This window comes from Tetrao urogallus (genome assembly GCF_951394365.1).
Source record: "Tetrao urogallus genome assembly, chromosome: 2".
Taxonomy (NCBI): Eukaryota; Metazoa; Chordata; class Aves; order Galliformes; family Phasianidae; genus Tetrao; species Tetrao urogallus.
This window is the reverse complement of record NC_136814.1, coordinates 15206428-15225764: the sequence shown is the minus strand read 5'-3', so window position 1 is coordinate 15225764 and position 19337 is coordinate 15206428. Positions and strand designations below refer to the sequence as shown.

At 43.1% G+C, this 19337-nt stretch overlaps 1 protein-coding gene across 1 annotated transcript in view; it reads right to left on the bottom strand.

The window, feature by feature from the left end:
* Positions 1 to 17750, bottom strand: part of SYNDIG1 (synapse differentiation inducing 1) — a gene marked incomplete at both ends in the record, with an annotated part of 49627 nt that extends 31877 nt beyond the window's left edge. Inside the window, 2 exons of the mRNA XM_079550626.1 lie at positions 8595 to 8732; positions 17277 to 17750. Of these exons, the coding sequence (XP_079406752.1) occupies positions 8595 to 8732; positions 17277 to 17750 (612 nt within the window). The remainder of the gene's footprint in view (positions 1 to 8594; positions 8733 to 17276) is intronic.
* Positions 17751 to 19337: the final 1587 nt, after the last annotated feature.

Genomic DNA, 19337 nt, shown 5'->3' with positions numbered 1-19337 from the left:
TAGCTCAGAGAGGCAATGACATGAACTATAGGAGTTTCTCTGTGCATATGTATAGCATCACCTCACGTCATTGCTTATTCTCCATTGGCCATCCATGCAGTGAGGACCAAGAATTTTAAATAATAGCTGTTTTGAATTTTGTTCTTTCTTGCAAACTTTATGATAGCACAGCACTCACCTAAGGAAGGCAGGATGAGGAACACAGTGAAGCAGAGATTGCCCATTGCATTTCTCCTGCTCCATGCCATGACCCCTCTACTTTCATCCGTGGCCTCTCCTACTCTATTGGAGGAAGCCATGTTCCTCTGTGAATGAGTAAGAACATCCATTCACCCAAGTGACCCTGATTATTTCACACTTCTTGGGAAATAATACAAGAAATGCCAAGATGTGGAAATGTCATTCATAACTCACTGCTCATTGCTTCCTATAATGACTGTATTTTAATACCACCCTGGCACAGGAAAAAGAAGAGTGATTTTCACAATAGGAAAAAAGTTTTTCGTCCCTTTTTTTTTTGTTTCTGAGCACATAAAATGCTACATTAGTTTTATTTCCAGGAGTACATTAAGATCATGTATCTTGATAGGTGCATTTTAACCTACCTCTGTGGAGACAGCTGGAGGCAAAGAATCCACCAAATGCTGTTGTTTAGATTAGGAAATGTTGTTTGGGAACAATGCAATAATATTAGATAATGAATTAATCTTTCACTTCCCAGTGAAATATTTCAGCCATCTTAGGCACAAGCAAAGCAAGTGCTGAAAGCAGGTACCAAAGAGAGATAAGAGGTAGCACCAAAGCTCTTCCAGATCTGTGCAAGAACAATTAATGCAGGAAAGCACCAGTCTATCTATACTCCTCTGGCAACCCAAATTTCTAGTTGCTGCCTCACAGAAGCTGCTCCTGCTTGGCTCAGTGTTTTGTTCTGGAACCAAGAGCAACCTCCCCATTTACATTAATAGGATGGATTTATTTCTTATTGCTCTTCTTGACTCTCAAGCTTTTACACTGGCACAGAACTTAACCTTACAGAGGTCCCTCTGAGGACTGCCACTAACGTCAGAAGCCTGTATTTTCATAGAATCACAGAATTGTGGAATGATTTGGGTTGGAAGGGACCTCAAAGACCATCTGGTTCCACCCCGTGCACAATTGCCACCCACCAGCTCAGGCTGCCCAGGGTCCCATCTGACCTGGCACTGAATGTCTCCTGGGATGGAGCATGTACAGCTTCTCTGGGCAACCTTTTACTCTGCTGCCCAGGAGGATCCCACAACACCATTTTTCTTCTAAATTTTAGTCTAAATTTTTTAATCTGAATTTATCTAAATATGTTAATATAAAATTGATATATATATATATATGTATAAAATATCCATATAAAAACTTCATTTATTTTCTGCAACTGGGAAGTCAGTTTGGTCAATAAAAATTACAATTGTCTGGCAGGCATCTTTGGATGCCCAGATCATTAGGCACACATCTTCCTTCTGAGAGTTTTTCTGCAGCCCATTTGAAAAAAAGATGTAAATTATAATCGGAAGTGATAATTTCACTTTATTGTGCATTCAAATAAAGTAGTAATTCAGTAGCACTCACCACAGCAGCTACTGAAAGACAGAACTGTGCATTCAAGATTAGAACGTAGCCCCGAGTCTGGTACACGATGTTTATTTCTGAGAAGAAAAAGAATACCTGAGTATTCTGCAAACTGATAAAAGGTTAACCTTAAATCTTTGCCACTGAAAACATCTACTCATTTTACCTCTGAATATATTACGCTTCAAAAGTGTATATCTTGTTTCTCTTGTTTTTGTTTTGGAAAAAAAATTTCTGTGAGCTGTCTCAGTGAGAGATGAAAGAAAGATCTATTATATAAACTGTACCCGAAGACCTGCTCTAGAAATACATTCTGTTCTTCTTGCCACTGGAGAATTCAAGGGACATTGTCACATCACTGGGCTTCTGCTACAGCCACTGAAGAAGCATGTAAAGCTTTTTGGCTTCCTTGACAACAGAGGCAGAGAGTGGGATGGAGTAGAAGGGGAAGACTGCACCATTCCCAGATTTGCAGTGGGTTTCTTCTTTTCTCAAGCCTCTTTCAGCAGGAGGAACTACTATGTACTTTGTCTTCCAGATGATGATGGCTGACTGTCATTCCACGTTAGCATGGGCATCTTCCTGCTCTCCTGGAGGCGTGCAAAATCATGTGCCCTGTGCTTGTCCTTGGACACTGTCTTCCTCTCTGTCCTCTCCCAGAATATAATTCTCTCTGGATGCTCCACATTTACAAGTGTGACAAATGAAGTGTTGCACTGGGATACATGTAGTTTGCTAACGAAAACTCCCTGTGGTAATGCTAACAATATAATGCTCTATGCTAACAATAAACATCCTCACTACCTAAGACAAAAAAAAAAAAAAAAAAAAAGGCAAAAGTAAAATAAGAACACCACCAAGTGTTCACCCTACTCTTTGGATGGGCCTCTGAGTGACTTTGTGAGTAGCACAGGCACACTGAGCTTAAAGGCAGGAGAACAAGTGACTTGTTGAAGGTGGATTATTCTGCACTGAAACAATCTTCTCTGTCTCATAACATGTGAAATAATAAGCTAATACATGAGCAACAAAAAATAACAGCAGGACAAAAAGAGGATGCCTGGTGGGAACAGTGTTTTATATCCTTGGAGCATGACTACCCATACGTCTCTTGGCTCCTGCTGTCTCAGCGTAATGTGTGAGACATAAACGTCTGACAGAGAGCAATTCACGTTCAAAGTTTGCCATTGTGCAGGATGTTCTCTTTAATAAAAGAGACCCCTAATCTCCTCAAGCATTTCAGGTTGGTCTCTCTTCTGTCCCAAAACTTTATTGTAATTAAACACTTGCATAATGAATTAAACTCTTCTGGGAATGTTACATGTGAGCTACCTTTCCAATTATTTAAAATTAGCTTAAGGGCTGAAGCAATCAGGCCACTCATTAATCTAATCTCTTTTTGTCATTGCAGTTCGTGACTTGGAAATGTGACCACAAGATCAAACGGACAAAGAGGAATGAAGAGGAAATTACACAAGACATTTATAAAGTTCCCTAGCCCAAGACTTCACCTACAGCACAATGAAATCAACAGTGCTGACATGCTACACTAATGGCCATTCTTTGTGTGCACAAACATCTCTCTTCTCAGGACATGTCTACCCCGAAGGGAAAAGTCAGCACAGCAAAGTCTACCCTTGTTCTTATTGCTGGCTGGGAGCCATCTCCAGCCCAGAAAGCAGGGAACGGGAGAAGCTGGTAGTTAACAACCCTACTTCAGAGTACCTCTGATTATCTGGGGCATAGCTGGCTATGGCAGCCCCCAGTTTCCTCATCCAGCACATACTTCCCTCTTGATAATGTCCTTCCTTTCTTGAAAAGGCTGAGGGACCCTCATATATATATATATATATATATATATATATACACACACATATATATATATATAATATTCTGATAAACAGCATGACAATGAAATGCTTACATAAAGTGAGCCTCAGATAGCTGCTATGGGACTGATTCAGCCCCATGGCTAAGCCTGAAGGGATATGAACACATGTGATGACATTTCCTTGCTGTCCACCTGCTTCCGCAGCACCAGTCCTGTCCCAGGTGGTTTCCAGAGTATGCATCCTGTCTTCTTGCATTTTCAGTACATGTTAGGGGATTCTGGTAGACACACCTGAAACCTGAACAGCTTCTTCAACAAAGAACTTTCCTGAAGATTTTGGCTTTTTTAGATGCATGATAACCACAAACACAAAGGTTTTCCAGGTGCTCCAGGGTACCATGGAGTTTTGGTTGAGGTACCAAACATCCATAAGAACACATCAAGACCTCTGTGGATAGTGGATTTTAGTGGGAAAATACCTGGTCACTTGAGGAAAATAGTGGCTGGTACAGAAATACTGTGCACAGAGGTGGCAGGGTCTCTGCTCCTGCCTGAAGTGTATGTGTCTTCCAAGCACCAGAGTGGGGCCCAGTGCAATAGAGTACCTTACAAACTGAAAAGTGGGACAAGGAGTGGAAGCCACCAGCTAGAATGATCACTAGCACAGACTCTGCTCCTCAGGGTTAGGCTAGAGTATGGATGCAAGTCAAACAACCAGATAAATATATCTGTAGAGCCATATGCAAGTACAAAGTGGCTGTCTTGTGGCAGCTAAAATTATGGTGTCATTTCATGATCTTGAAGTGCTTATCCTTGCAAACACTGTGTTTTACTTAACAGAAGTGCATACATATGCACTTATACAGAGAGACAGTTTGCAAGCAGAGATGAATATTTGCAAAAGATGTTTACCCTACATTTCCTCATATAAAACCTTGTTTTCAATGATCTCAAACCCACCAATCTTCAGGTCTTAAATCTGACTCACTGGTCCTCTCTGGGTATTTGTGTTACAGAATCATAGAACGGTTTGGGTTGGAAGGGACCTTTAAGATATTCTAGTTCCAACACCCTTGATGAATGTGGCTAAAGAAAACATTCTATGTTTCTTCAGATAACTACTGAGAGGAAGTCCCAAACCTTATGGCTTGTTCCAAGGAGATGCTCCAACCCTCTGTGACATGAGGATATGAGAGATGTAGACACCTGGAACTAAAGACATGTAAGCATATTCTGTTTTCTGAATAGAGAAATGTGGAAAAGAGAGGGGAAAAAAGCACACATAGGTCTCACCAGCATCACCGGCATGTTTGATGGTGTGACCTGTTGTACTATTGAGTTCTCTTATGTTTTTTCAAGATGAGATGGAGTCTATGAGCAGGATTTCTAATGAATAATCAGCATATAATGTCTGGGTGTTATTTCCCTGTCCTTTTAGTAGTGGCTGGATATTAATATTTCATGCAGAGAAGCAAAGTGAAATACATTCATGCATGTTGAACATCTGATCTCTGGTCTCTGATAAAGTTTAAGTTCATATTGTCCTCTTCCTCCCTCTAGGGACATGGGCATTATTGCTCTTTTCTAACTGGTGACCACTGTATTGTAAAAATACATTTTTTTCAAAGCCTCTATCTCTGAAAATTGGACAGAAAGTAACCAAAAGCTTCAGAACTTATCTTGAAGAGAGATAAACTGCTCTTTTGCCTTACCCCATTTGCCTCATGTCCAGACGAATACAAGAGAAAATCCTTTTACCCAGTGCACAGTACTTTTCTTTGAATGTATCCCAAGTGATAATGTTTGGGGTTGTATCACTCAAGCAATCCACAAGTTGGGGAATAATTACAGTGCCATGCATTCCTCAATCCCTGTGCGAGAGAATTAATTGGTACATGGGTTAACCACAGCAGACAGGAAGTGACTGCTCTCATGTGCTTGGATCGCAGGCTGCTGCCTGGCAGATTACACGTGCTGCCAAGGAGAAGAGCAGGGATGGGATTTGGAGGCTCTTTAAGCACCTAAGCATGCAGAAAAGTGTCTGGTGGGATTTTTCAGATGTGTGTCTATGTCTTCTGAAAATCCCTGTAAACCTGTCTTGGCATTTCTCAGTCTGAGAAGGCCAGTAGATACCTGGTTTCTGCTGCTGGCAGCAGAAGCAGGGAATGAGCAACCCATGAAGGTTTACGCTGGCAGACACTGTGAGGCTTAATGGGAAGGATTAGAGCTGACAAAGGTATTATGCAGTCCACAGGTTAGGAAAATCTGCCTGTCAGTCAGAGATGAATCCAAGGAGGTTACGTGGAAGCTGTATAGAGGAGGTGTTGTACCAATGCTGTTGCTGCTCTGGTCCAGTTGGCACCTCCAGGATGCCTTGGTGGGGACTTCCCAGGTTTAAGGGGAAGTCTCGCCACATCCCATTACATGCCACGGGAGAACAGGTACAAAAGCAAAGCTCATTCACACCAACAAAGGCGTAGCTCTCTGTACTTCTGTACTTCTTTCTAAAAAAGGGAAAGAGACACGTGCCAAGCTGTTGCCCTCTTTCCTAAAAATAAACCCATGAAGTAAAAGAGGATTTGGACAAAAAGATTCTGTGGAGGACACCTTGTGCTGAGCAGCAATGGGGCACTCATCCTGATCTCACCATTCCTCCCAGTGCTGGTCTTAACACAGCATAAATATCTGCTCCGAGGCATTGCTGGGACCAAAGGAGCAAGTGTGATGGGGCACAGGTTTTGCTGACAGTGATTAATTGGGAGCTGAAGGTGAGAGCAGGGCTTGGCAGCCCCAAGCTGTGGGTGTAAACTCTTGTGGGAAGGAAAGCAGTACTCAAAACAAAAGCAAATAAATGAGCAAGCAGATAGCACAGCAATGGCTTTGGGCTTTCTCTTTTACCGACAGAAGATGTAAAGCAATGACTCTAAGCTTTGCTTGGGATAGGAAGATCAGCAGGCAATGCTCTACTTACTTGCAGCACAAATGTATTTCCAGCAAATCAAGCCTAGATCTGTAGATGCATTGCTCAGCCGAAGGAACCCTGTTTTATTAAAAAGTTTGCCACAGGTGCTAAGTCCTGGCACAAAGAATCCAGCCATCACCTCTGACATTCCTACATGTTGCAGCTTTTTCTTGCAGACTGGGTCTTTTTGTAAAACTACCCAGGAGACTTTTGTACGTGTGAAATTGTCAAGAGCTCAAGAAGATTCAAAAAAGATTGGGATGCAAGCATCAAATTTCGATCATTAGTTACAGTTCTGGCTTTTGACAGAGGATGGGAAATGTTGGCGTACCCTTTTGTATTAACAAGGGAGCTCAAATGCTATTCAGCCTTTTAGTTAAAAGATATCTATAAATAGAAGTCAGATGCTAACAGGGCATAATATTTTACTATCTCACATACAAAAGATCATTCTGAACGCTACCTCATTCCTCACCTTGTTTTTTAAAGGAGGAAATTAAACGAAAAGAACTGTCCTAATCCATCATTAATCCCGTCAGTTTCAGAGGCATCCATGAACACTTTGCTGTACCATGGTCACTGACATCAGAAACCCCAGGGATCAATCAGCAACCCACTGGTCTCGACACCATGCTGGTAAGAAGCACACACCATAAAGGTGAGCACTCCTCTTCCAAGAGCATCTTATTCCCTGCCTTCATGCAACCTATTCCAACTGTGTATGCTCCTATTGAGGCAGCAGGTTCGTGCTGGCCCCTGGGATCTGCTCGTAGCTATTTTGAATGCTTCTCAGCCATTTTGCTTTTTAGTACTTTATTACGTTGTTTATTTTGCACTCCGTTTTCATTGCTTGGATAAAACTAGCTACCAGTCCCCAGGCTTCCTGAAGGAAAGAAATTACTGAATGCACTGCTTTTCCCAACATAGAGCAAATATTGTGCCAATGATCTCCAACTTGGAAGCATTCTTTGGCTGCAGCTTTCATGAAAAATCCTGCCTGTTCCATCTCTGTGAGGAGTTGTGGCCATTGAAACTGCTGATAAATAGCTCTTCTGAAGGACCAAATGGCAGAGTACCAAAGTATATAAGCAGCTCTCTCCCAGTGCTTTACTTTGTGCTGTCATCATCATCAGGTAAATCCTTTGGCCCAAATTTGAGAAATCAATAGCACTCAGCCAAGAAACCTGTTAATTTTCACTGGACAAATTTTAATAATCTCAGAGGCTTCAAAGATCAGTGACAGACACTTCATTTAAATTAAAAAAGGAGTAGTGCTGTATCTCTTTACTTGATACTAAAGAGTAGGATTCTTCAGATCTGAAGTGCCTGCTCTGGCTTGACAAACAGCAAGTGCTGGTAGATGTTTAGAGGAGGCAGATTAGAAAGGCAGGCAAGAGGATGAATAATTTTAGTGCTGTGGAGTGCAGAGTAGAGTTTCCAATAGGCACTTCTACAATCAGCAGATAGAAATATAACTGGATGTTTCCTTATAGTCAATGAACAGACTTCCAACATGACTCTTCTGTCATGTTACATTATCAGCCGTGCTGGGAAACTCAATAATTGCTCTGCAGGCACTACTGAAGACATACTTGTTGAAATAAATTATAGGGCATTAGGTGGTTGTTAGGCACAGGCTGGAGATAAGCAAGACTGTCTCATGGAGGAAACAAACTGAAACATCATTGCTTTTCTGATTAAAAAAAAGCACTTCTGTGTCAAAATTGGACAAGTACAGGTCAAGCAATTTTTCATGGCAAAACGAACAGAAATGAATTTTCTGCCGTTGGTTTTCTTTCCAAGATGATCAGTTTGGCAACTAATAAATGAGTTTTTGCAATGGGAAATCTGAATGCTTGGAATAGCAAGGCTGCTTTATACTCACAAGTCAGACTTAGAGAGTATCCTAAGTTGGATGTTGTATAATCAGACATGGAATCTGACTACTTCAATTAAACCAAAAATATGTTACAGACTACTTGCTCACTAGAATGCCTCACAAGACAACCACCACCATCACAGAGATTTATGAAGGTGGAGAAGTGTCCCACACACAATGCTCTCTTTAACCACCTCCCACAGTCCTGAAATAGTGTTCTGCCCACAGACGGTTCTTGGTGACCTTTCCTTGCTAGTGTGAGATGATGGCTATTTTGTGGATGCAAAACCATAGATTAACAGGGTATGTTTTAGCATTACCTCATGAGACAGGTAAAAGGCAGCAATTCCCAATGGCCAGAAGCAGCAGAGCATGGAGAACACAGTGAGGCCGAGATGATCTCTTGGTGGCATCATTAGGAAATTGTCTTCACTTTCAGTGTCACTCGAGTAGTCACTCTGGAAAAGCAAGAGAGAAACGTAGAAGTGCTGATTAATGATATTACTTCTCCTCTTTCATGGACCGAGTCTGTGATCATCCACTCATAGTAATACCACCAATTGCCCCAGGACATTTTCAAAGTAGACTTCTAGCACTCATGGGGGATAGTTTCCGGTGTCCCATCTTGAGGTCTCAATCATGTACGTGGTCAGTTCGGAAAGCATTTGTACTCTGATATTCAGGGCCCACACAAGTAAGTGTCAAGGGACTAGAAGACAACGGGCTGTCAAGCAACAGCAGAATGCAAGATTGCAACATGAAAGATATAATCTCAGGGAGGTTCATAATCATTCCCTGTGCCAAATGAGCTGCTCTCTGCAGCCTCCACAAGACAGAAAGAGGACTGTTGCAAAAACTGTGATTGTGACAGTGGATGAAGAGGAGAAATAAACTTTGCTGGGAGAAGGGAGGGGTCTACTTCCCACACACAGAAATTTAAAATAAAAAATTCAGGTCCATGCATCATGCCACAGAAAATCATTCACATGGGAAGAAGGTAGAAAGAACAACTTCTCTTGTGAGATAAATTTAAGATGTAATTTCTTCACATTCTGTAAGTGCCTCTGTGAGTAGGTAATTTCTGATCAGACAGCTCTGCTGTTCGGCAGAAAAAAAAACACAAGAAACCCCAGTAAGTGAAAGCAGAGCAGATGAAGAGCTGACATAAGGTGCAGATTTTTAGCAGGAATGGTGATGAACACTTTTCTGCAGCTATAATGGATTTTCTATTACACCAAGGCCTTTTTAAAATTGAGGCTAGCTATCCCTAAAAGCTGTGTGCTTTATCTGAATCAAGAAGCTGTGAATGAGCAAAGGCTCTCTAGACAGCCTTTCCTGGGTGCCAGTGGCATGCTGGAGGCTGGACTTGGTGGACACACAGTCCTTTCCAGCAGAAAAATGCAGCTCACGCTAGAGAAGTCGGACAATGAGCTCTGCTGTGAGCCACGGCTGCCTGCAGTCTTTGATGGATTTTCAGAAAACAGCCCTTTTGGTATCACTCCTTTTTTCTCTTCAAAGCAATCATTTCAGTTGCACACACGCTGCATACAAAACTAATCTCTGGTATGGCCCTTTGAAATCTGCTTCAAATCCAGATGGTTCAGGAGTCAGTTTTTGATAAGGACCAACTCAAGGTAACTATAAGACAATATATGCTCTGTTTCCCTCCCCACAATGCATGTTTAGGTGATGTGGTGAACACAGTGCCCTATTCTGACCAGCACTCTGCATCCCTTTGCTCTTCTGCAGTCGGTTTGAGTTCACCTAAATGCAGCAGATGGTGATGGCAGTGTGCTGGATGGCAGCTCTCCCACCAATGGTTGTAGTTTATTACTGCTCGCCTCAGCCCACTTACTTCTCACTGAGCAGCATCTGGCTGATGCTTCCTTAGCAGGTTATGCCTCTAAAACCTGTTGCCATCATGGATTTTTTTGGCCTGGCAATGCTTTATTTATTTGCCTGTTTGTTTGTTTTTTATTTTTACCATTTGGAGTTTTGCAGTTGCTCCCATTCACTTTTAAAGGTATTTAAACAAAATCCATTATCCTGACCTGGTCCAAACTCCTCTTCCTTCCCCAGCTCCCAGACTAACATGCAGCATCAGTCAAGCAGCCAGCTGTCCAGAATGGGCTCACAGTGCTCTTTCCTTGCTTGGAAAGTTTTCATGCTTGACTTTACAAAGCCAAAATGTTTCAGGAGGAAAAAAGTCCTTGATGAATATGTCCAAGTCTATTCTTTCTCCTGTACCCCTGGATTTTGATCAACTGCTCGTGATGCTCTCTAGACACCCACAGATAGTCTACCTACAGTTCATCAGCAGCATGCATTCAACGCATTGCTTCTGGAAGGGGATTACCACGGACAACAATAAACAAATCCATACAAGACCAGGCCAGCTGCCATAGTCTCCTAAACCACACTCTTTATCCTGAGGAGCAGTAATAACAGCCATAAAGTAAATATCCCTAATCTGAGCGTGAGTGACAGGGGCTCCCATACAACAGCCCTCTGCATCCATTGGAAGGTACTCATGGATCACAGCATTCTTGTGACTTTGCAGATCACTCTTGTGACCAGCTGCCACAACAAGATTAGGGAGATACCTCTATTCCCTGAGGCACATTAACTGAAAAAATAATATTACACAGCTCAACCTAAGGGAGTCAACATCCACTAATGTCCTCTTTTTGTCTTACATCTGACCCACTCCTGTGGCCTGTTAATAATTTGTCTATGAAGGCAAAGGGACATAAAGTGTGTTCTGGGGAGTAGGGTCAATGGTCCATCAAGCCCTGGGCTCTGCTTCTGCCAGCAGCCGCTGGATGTACTCTGCAGGGAGCTCATGTAATCCTGGACACTGTGTATCCACCCCTTGTTCTCTTCCAGCATCCACGACTGTTGCTTGAAAGATATTAGCAAGAAAAGCTGTACCAATTTCTTTTAATACCTTTCTATGTGTTCTTTGTCCATAAATCAGTCTAATTGCTTCCTCACACGTGAAGAAAAATTCTCTGTTATCTGTGTTAAGACAGCTCCCTCAGGTTTCCCCTGCTTCTACTATTGCAGGTTTGCTGAACAGCAGGTCTGCACTCATCTTGTTCTTCACCTTCATGGTCTTGTACAAGCAGGGAACTTCACATCCCTTAGCTTTCTCCTCTATCAAATGGAGCATCTATTCAAAAGAAAGGCTGCAAAGATAGAGAAGGGTCTGCATGATGAGCTGTATGAGGAGCGTGGAGGCACCTGAATTTGCTCAGTGCAGAGCAGAGGAGCTGAGGGGAGGCCTCATGGCAGCTGCAGCTCCTCACAGGGAGCAGAGAGCAGCGCTGAGAGAAGAGCATGGAGCTGTGTCAGAGGAAGGGCAGCTAGGGGATAGGGACAGGTTCTTTGTTGAGAGGAAGGTTGGGCACTGGAACAGTCTACTCAGGGAAGAGGACATGGCATGGAACTTGCCAGAGTTCATGAAGCGTCTGGACGTCGCTCTCAAACACTGGGTTTGGGTGGTGCAATGTGGAGCAGGGAGTTGAAATACTCATGGGTGCCTTCCAACTAAGGACATTCTATGATTTTGTTGTTCTTATCTATCTCCTTCAGAAGTGGGGACCACAAATACTCGTACCATGTGGAAAGTGGGTTGCAGTGAGCTTTCAGACATCAACATAATGCTGCCGGCACCCTATCTCATCCCTGATAACATTCTTTACCATATCCAATATTTCACTGACTTATCAGCTTGGTCTCTGCACTCCGTGCTCTGAGACCAGTTTCTTCCCAGAGCTGCAGCTCACAGGTACAAGCACAGCACTGAGTCCACATGAATTTCATTATTTTTCCATAAACATATTTGTTTTCATTTATTTACATTGAAACACATCTGCCACTCAGTTTCTGCAGCCTCTACAGACCTTCTCTCCAGAGGGCAGACACCTCCAAGGGCTGTTCAAACACACTTTCTAGATTTCTGGTCCCAGGGAAGGCTGAGGGCACCACAGATGTTAGGGGGAATTCACTCAGAGAGCAATGAGGTACTGAAACTGCTACTCAAAGAAGCTGTAGGTGCCCCATCTGCAGAGGTGTTCAAAGACAGGTTGGATGGAGCCCTGAGAAGCCTGCTGCCTGATTTAGTGGTTTGCAACCCTGACCATGGTTTTTAAGGTCCCTTCTAAACCAAACACTTCCATGATTGCATGAGTTTCATCCCATTGCTGCCTGCCCCGTATATGGAGCTGGTTTTGCTCAGCAGGCCAGCATCACTCATTACTTTCTCTTGATTTGAGTTGGATATAAAACTGGTTCTTTTGCATACTGGCTCAAACATTAAACCTGCCTGTGCAGTCTGGCAGGGTTAAGGGAGAACTTGATGTCATGGGGTTTAATCCACATAAACTCTCTTCGTGGTCTTCTCTTTGTATCGCAGGAGAGATACAGCAAGGAGGTGCTTGGATACGATGTGAGGAGCAGTTAGATGGAACAAGACATGTCTTAGGAACCACTTCCCATCTCTGTGTTTTTATGCTCATGTCAAAGGGATGAGTTCTCACAGCAGCAGCCAGCAATTCATAGAGAGAGAAAAAAAAAAGGAAATAGTTAGCTTGAAAGCCTAACATTTCTTTTCTTCTTTCCATTTATTTCACTTTCCAGAGACCGTTTCAGACATCGTTGGAGAAAAAGAGGTTTAAGAGAGAGCTGAGGTGTATTCTTTTATGTGACACATATGAATAATTCAATTTTCTGCCATCAATAGCTTGGCTTTCTCTAAATAAGCCATCTATCCAGGGGCCAGAAGAAAGAGTAACCAGTGTGTTAATGTGACAAATGATGTTTCTGGATAGCACTGTATTTGCACATGGGCTCTAACGGGAGGATATTTCAGGTAGAAACTATCACATATTACATATTCCACTGCCACCACACTTTACATGTTGTCTGTCTATTAATTGTGATGTAAAGGACTCATAAGATAAGAATTCTAGAGATACTTAAGTACGGAATCGTTTAATTTCAAGGATTGGCAGAAAAAGAAGTTTAAATCTTTGATAGAACAAAGCATTAGATTTGATACTTTGATAGAACAAAACATTGCCTGGTGAATGCTGGAGCAAAACGGGGCTGTATGTGCTAATAAGAACTGTTTCAGAGATGGCTTTCTTTGCAGATTATGATTTCTATATGCAGTCTGAACAGCACTACACCAGGACCTGAGGAACAGTGCTGGTAAGGAAACACAAAAGTTAATGTGCCCACAGTGCTGCAGCCAGCAAATGGCAGGATCACTCTGTTGCATGCATTCTGCTCCTCTGCCACATCTCCTGGGATTTTTCGGAGTCCCCAGACTTGGGGAGAGGAATAAGATGCCTTCTTGCAGGCAGGTTGTTGAAAACATTGGTGATCTGAACAAACCCATTCTGAAGAGGATGGCAGGTAACAAAGCAGCAAGCCCTGCAGCCTGGCTGGGATGTCACTTCAAACCAGAGCCACACTGCTATTAGTCAAAACTGGCTTTCTCCAGAGAATGTGTCTGTGGCAAAGTTTTTTTGCAGGAAAACAATATTTCCAGTTGTCAGAAGCCTAACGCTCTTCAAAAAACAAACACTGGCAGAAACACACTGAGCTGCAGAGTCCATAAAAGCTGCTCCTTGCATGCATCCATAGACTCCAGTGAAGTGTTACACAGCGAAGCTCATTACAAAGGGCTGAGTTAGATTTTTCCATATGTCCAAACAACTAAATACCCAGCTGCAACACCCGCTAGGCAGGTGCTTTGCATGAACAAGTCAGTGCCAAAAAGGGAACAACTCAGCTCCAAGCTTGTTCTGTCCCCCTGAAAGACTTTCATAGAGATGCTCGGCTTAGGAATCCACTCACCTTGCCTGGGTATGCAGGGCAAGGTGGTAGCCCCAGCTTTCAAGAGACCAAAAGACAACAGCTTTTCTGCATGAAGCTTCTCTCTTTGCTGCTAAATCTTGCAGAAGGATGATCTTTTTGTTGTTCCCCCCCCGAAATACCAAAGACAGCAGAGCCTTATGAGAACTGAGCTTCAATCTGCTCTTACACTATGCAGTCCCTATGAACTGTGGCAAGACAGCCAGTGTGGCAAGGTACTCAGCAATATGCTGTGCACCCTGGACGAGGGAAACAAATCCTTTGAGTCTCTTAGCATGGAAGCAAAACCCTACATCTCTCATATATTATCCTTTTGCTGTTCTCCTAAATTCTACTCCCAGTCCCTGTACTGAACTTTTTCACTCCACTTTGAGTGCATTAGTAATTTAAATAACATTTGCTTCTTGTCAGTAATGGGTGGGAAAAAAGCATTCTACTGGACCAGATGCATGCTCTATGATTCAGATGCTGTATTTCTCATTTGAACAGATAGGCAATTTTTTATGTAGTTAATGATCCAGCATGGTTCATTCCCCTACTCAGTGATTGCTGTCCTCAAACAATTTTTTTCCATTCCTGGAAAAAAATAAAAAGGATGTTCAGCTACATCTCTAGTAAACCTCTGTACTATCCAAGCCCAGGTGTCCCTCATGCATCTGGCCCTGTTGATACTGTCTAGATGGAGACCAGAGGAGCACATTTCTGCTGGTCTTGTTCACTTGAGCACATCTCTCCTCCTCTCCTCACCTTCCCATAGTACCAACTGCAGAATCTGGGCCTTCTTGGGTTGCCACCATTTACTCCACATGCTGAGAACCCTCATGCTGAGCACAGCTACTCAGTAGGTTGTTAATGTGGGTCTGGTTTTGCAGAGGTGTGAAAACCAGAGCACAGCATTGGGCTGGCTATGCAGCACTGAAATACAGGCTGAAAATGGGCTAGAAGGAGAGGCTTCTAGCAATTCTAACAATGCACATGATTCCAATCAAGTAGGTCCTTCCTCAGACATTGCCTCATTTTCTTCTCCTTCCTTCATTCTCCTGGTGGAGGAGAAATCCCAATTCAGAACAGAGGGAGCTGTGTGGATGCACACTGCATGCACACTTGCCTCCCCTGAGCACCTTGTATGGGTAGGTCAGGATGGGCATCCTCTGTATTATTCTCACCATAACACAAAAAGAAGGACCCTAGGAGCATGATGCACACACTGTTACAGCATGTTAAAACATTTGCAGAGAGATGGGAAGATGAACTCTCTTCTTTCCCTCCGGAAATCTGGGAGGGGAAGGGCGATGTCCTTTCCCCAGACCTTCACTTTCATAGGAGTTTTACTAGGAAATCTTTTCTGTGGAAAGTTGTTCCACATTCTGTGGTTCCAACATATTAAGGGCCCTACATTGTAAAGAAACTTTAAAAATCCCACCAAGAAAGGAGAAAATATTTTTGGTACAAAATATTTTTTCGTTGTCCTGCATATTGCTCTGGTCTTTTTTAGCCCATTCTCTGACAGTTGGCTCAAGAAGGTCTTGCTGGATTTGGTTTGACAATAATCATAAAGTCATTAATGCTGGAAAAGATCACTAAGATCATTTATTCCAACCACCAACCCAACCTCACCATGCCCACTAATCAGATCCCTCAGTGCAATAACCCTACAGCTGTTGAACATCTCCAGGGTCTCCACCACTTCCTTGGGCAGCCTGTGCCAGTGCCTCATCACTCTAAGAAGAAGTCTTTCCTAATATCAAATCTGAACCTGCCCTGGTGCAACCTAAGGCCATTACTTCTCATCCCATAGAAAACAAAGTATTTTCTTTCTGCCTCAGTCTTAGGCCAGATGTGACAATACATCATTAGGCAGTTTCGTGCCTCCTGCAGTCACTTGCATCACAACCACTGCGTGAGGAAAGCTAGAGGGGAAAAAAAAAAAAAAAAAAAAAAGGCAGCATTTCAGCCTTTTGTTTTGATTTAAAAAAAATGAGGCTTCCCACAGCCAGCTTTGAAATGCTACAGAAGGGCGTGATTTGAGCTAACACCACTACAGGCCTCAAAGAGAAACTTCCAGTCTCCCTGTGGAGGTATTGAATACCGCATTACCAGCACGCACTGTGAAAAGCACCTCTCTCTGCTTCCTGAGCAATACAGAGAGAACAAAATCAAAGAGAAGTCAGCCCTCTTGCTGAGCTGCCCCTGTGCAGGGCGAGATGCTGATATTAAAGGAGGTGGAAACAGAAGTTTTAGGACCTATTAGCTTTCAATGGAGAAAACCCCACAAGAGAGAAACATGGGAAAATATCTTCCTGAACTCCTCTTGGACATTCAGGTTGAAGCAATGTTTTTGCTCCAGTCAGCCAAATGGGCTTTGCTACCTTAGGAGTCTGTGACTAATGCTGAGAAAGTTTGGGGATCTGCAACAGCATGGGCACCCTCCACTCCCATTGGCAAATAAAATGTGTTGTCTTTGGGCTGCTAGTGCAGCCAGGATTTTCTGAAGTAGAAAATGCACCATTTAAGAAACAATGAAGTTGATTTCCAGTATGCCCTATTTGGAGAACAAAATTTATATTGCTTTAGTGTGACCAATTAATGACAAACAGGAACCTAAAAGAAAACATTGCATTTGGAATCTAATAAAGTGTTTCACTCCATCAGAAAAAAATCTTATTCGTGTGCATAGGATTTGTTGTGGCTAGAAATCCAAAGAGTCCTGGTTTTGTGTTCACAGATGGACAGGTTAAATGTTTGAGTCAGTATGCAAAACAACCAGTTTTATATCCAACTCAAATCAAGACAAAGTAACGAGTGATGCTGGCCTGCTGAGTAAAACAAGCTTCATGTATGGGACAGATGCTTCAGGCCTCGACTTTCGCAGTGTTTAAGCGTATGGGTCTTCTTTAGTTTGTGACCAGCTACTCAGAGGCAGGAATGCCACCGGCACTTCTGCCATTAGCCTCTGCAGAGCCAGGGCTCTACCCTGCAACTAAAGTTGAGCAAACGTTCCCTGTCCTGGCTGGAGGAGAGAGCAATACATCTGATCCCATGAAAACCAGCACCCAAAAGCTGTACACTTCAGCCCAAACACGACCTCCCCCCCCCATAGATCCCATGTGACATCTGACCTCTAACTCCTGGAAATCCTCCTCCTCCTCCACATCATAGGAGAGGGTGTGAATCTTGATGTCATCTGCTGAGAGATCGATGAATTTGCTGTCTGGGTACTCCAGGCTGTCCTTGGTAGGGGAGCAGTCCTCAATGAACGTGGTTTCACAGCACTCTGAGTTGATGCTCTCACCCCACGAGCGCAGCACATTCTCCGAGTAGAGGATGATGTTGGGACGGTAATGGGACTCCACGGTCTGCTGCAGCATGTTGGGATCCAGGAGCTGCTGCACGGGGTCATTCCTGCCATTCTCCAGGCAGCTCGGGGAACTCCCCGCTCGGTGGCTCTGATACTGTGGGGTTGGGTACACCGACACCAGACCATCTCGGCTCTCTGCTACTAAGTTCCTTGTATTAATTAAACCATTCCTTTTCCCAGCCTCAGCAATCTTATTGTGCATGAGCACATTGTTCTGCTCAATCAAACCATCCATACTGGGAGGTGTCAGAGAGTGGGATGGTGGTTGGTATTATATTGTACTGTAAATACAGGTCACACTGGGGCAGTGGCCTCCATTTTCCTGAAGAAAGAAAGAAAATAGACACCAAGGTGAGAATGCAGGTAATGAATAATACTCGAAAGCACCCAAATCAGCTTGTCTTTTGTACTACCTCATGAGAAAATATAGCCCCATATATGTGCACACCTTGACCTAACTGTCCAAATATATCCCCATTTGAAAAGGCAAACAACTTATAAAATACCAGGAGGTGAATAGGAACAGGTGGCAGAGGGCTTCTCGAGATGTCTTGGTAATGGTGGGCCACGTCAGAGGAGGGCTACGAACTTCCTCCATTTTCACATATACCCTACAGTCATTCTAAGGGCAATGTTCCCTTCCTTTGAATGCTCTGATAAGAGAGATGGGGAAAAACAAAACAAAATACAAAGATAAAAGACAAAGCATTTTCAGTTCTGGAAAAGCTGCAATTACGAAGGGCAGGGCAGCTGATGCGTTCAGCTGTCATTCTCTGCAGCCAACCTTCAACCTTGTCAAGTGATTTGATGCCCCTTCAAAACTCAATTGCAGGAAAAACAAGGAGGCAGCTCTCTTTAAATTAACTTAAAAAAAAAAAAAAAGCCACTTCCTCCACAGCCTCAGAGACTGACCTGTGGTGACAGAATTAAGGTCTGTGATGAGGCCAGTCAGCAGGCCCAGCCCCATCCAGATTCACCTAGAAGAGGCACAATTTCTTGACCCTCAGGACCTGGTTGTTGCATTTTTACAAAGGAACAATGACTGTTGTCTATTTCTTCAGAAAACCAACCCAGCTTCACTTTGCGTGGACTGCACTAATGTATGAAGATCAAAGATAGTTCAAAAGGTTAAAAGTACTGTTTCCCACCTCAAATACTTTCTTACTGTTTTTGCTCAGGTGCAACTGAAAGAAAGTGCTTTTTGAAATGTGAATGTATCCATCACAGCAACAATAAGCCTCTGGCTTGCAAGAGACATTTAAACCATTAAGAGCTGCTCTTCTGCTCTTACACCAGGAATGAAGCAAGAAACTCTTCTAATGTACAAAAAAAGCTGACCTAAGCGTGTTGCAGCACCTGCATTCATGGCACTTGGTTTAATATGCAGAAAATCTATTTTTACTGTATTGACAAATAGTTTAGAAGTTGTTCTAGGTGAACTGACAGGAAAACTGCACAAGTGAAGATGCACCACAGTGGGATCCTGTGGAATTTACACTGTACTACCTCTCAGCCCCAGATTTGGGGAACCTGTTGGCAAAATCACACCAATGTGCAAATTAGCCTGGAAACTTGGACTGTTTCCCCAAAGGCTTAGTCCTAAAGACTTAAATCCCTCTTAGGAGCAAGTAGCCTGTCTTTCCAAAGAAGCCTTCTTTTCTTGTGTGGCTATGTCTGTGCTAAATGAATGGAGGACCATACTGTCCTTCCATTCATACTGGGATTACACTGAATAATTAAGCTTGTGCCAGCACAGACATATTGGTAAGGTGTAGCTGCTTTTGCCTCAGGACTGGTGCTCACAGAAATACCGTCTTCCATT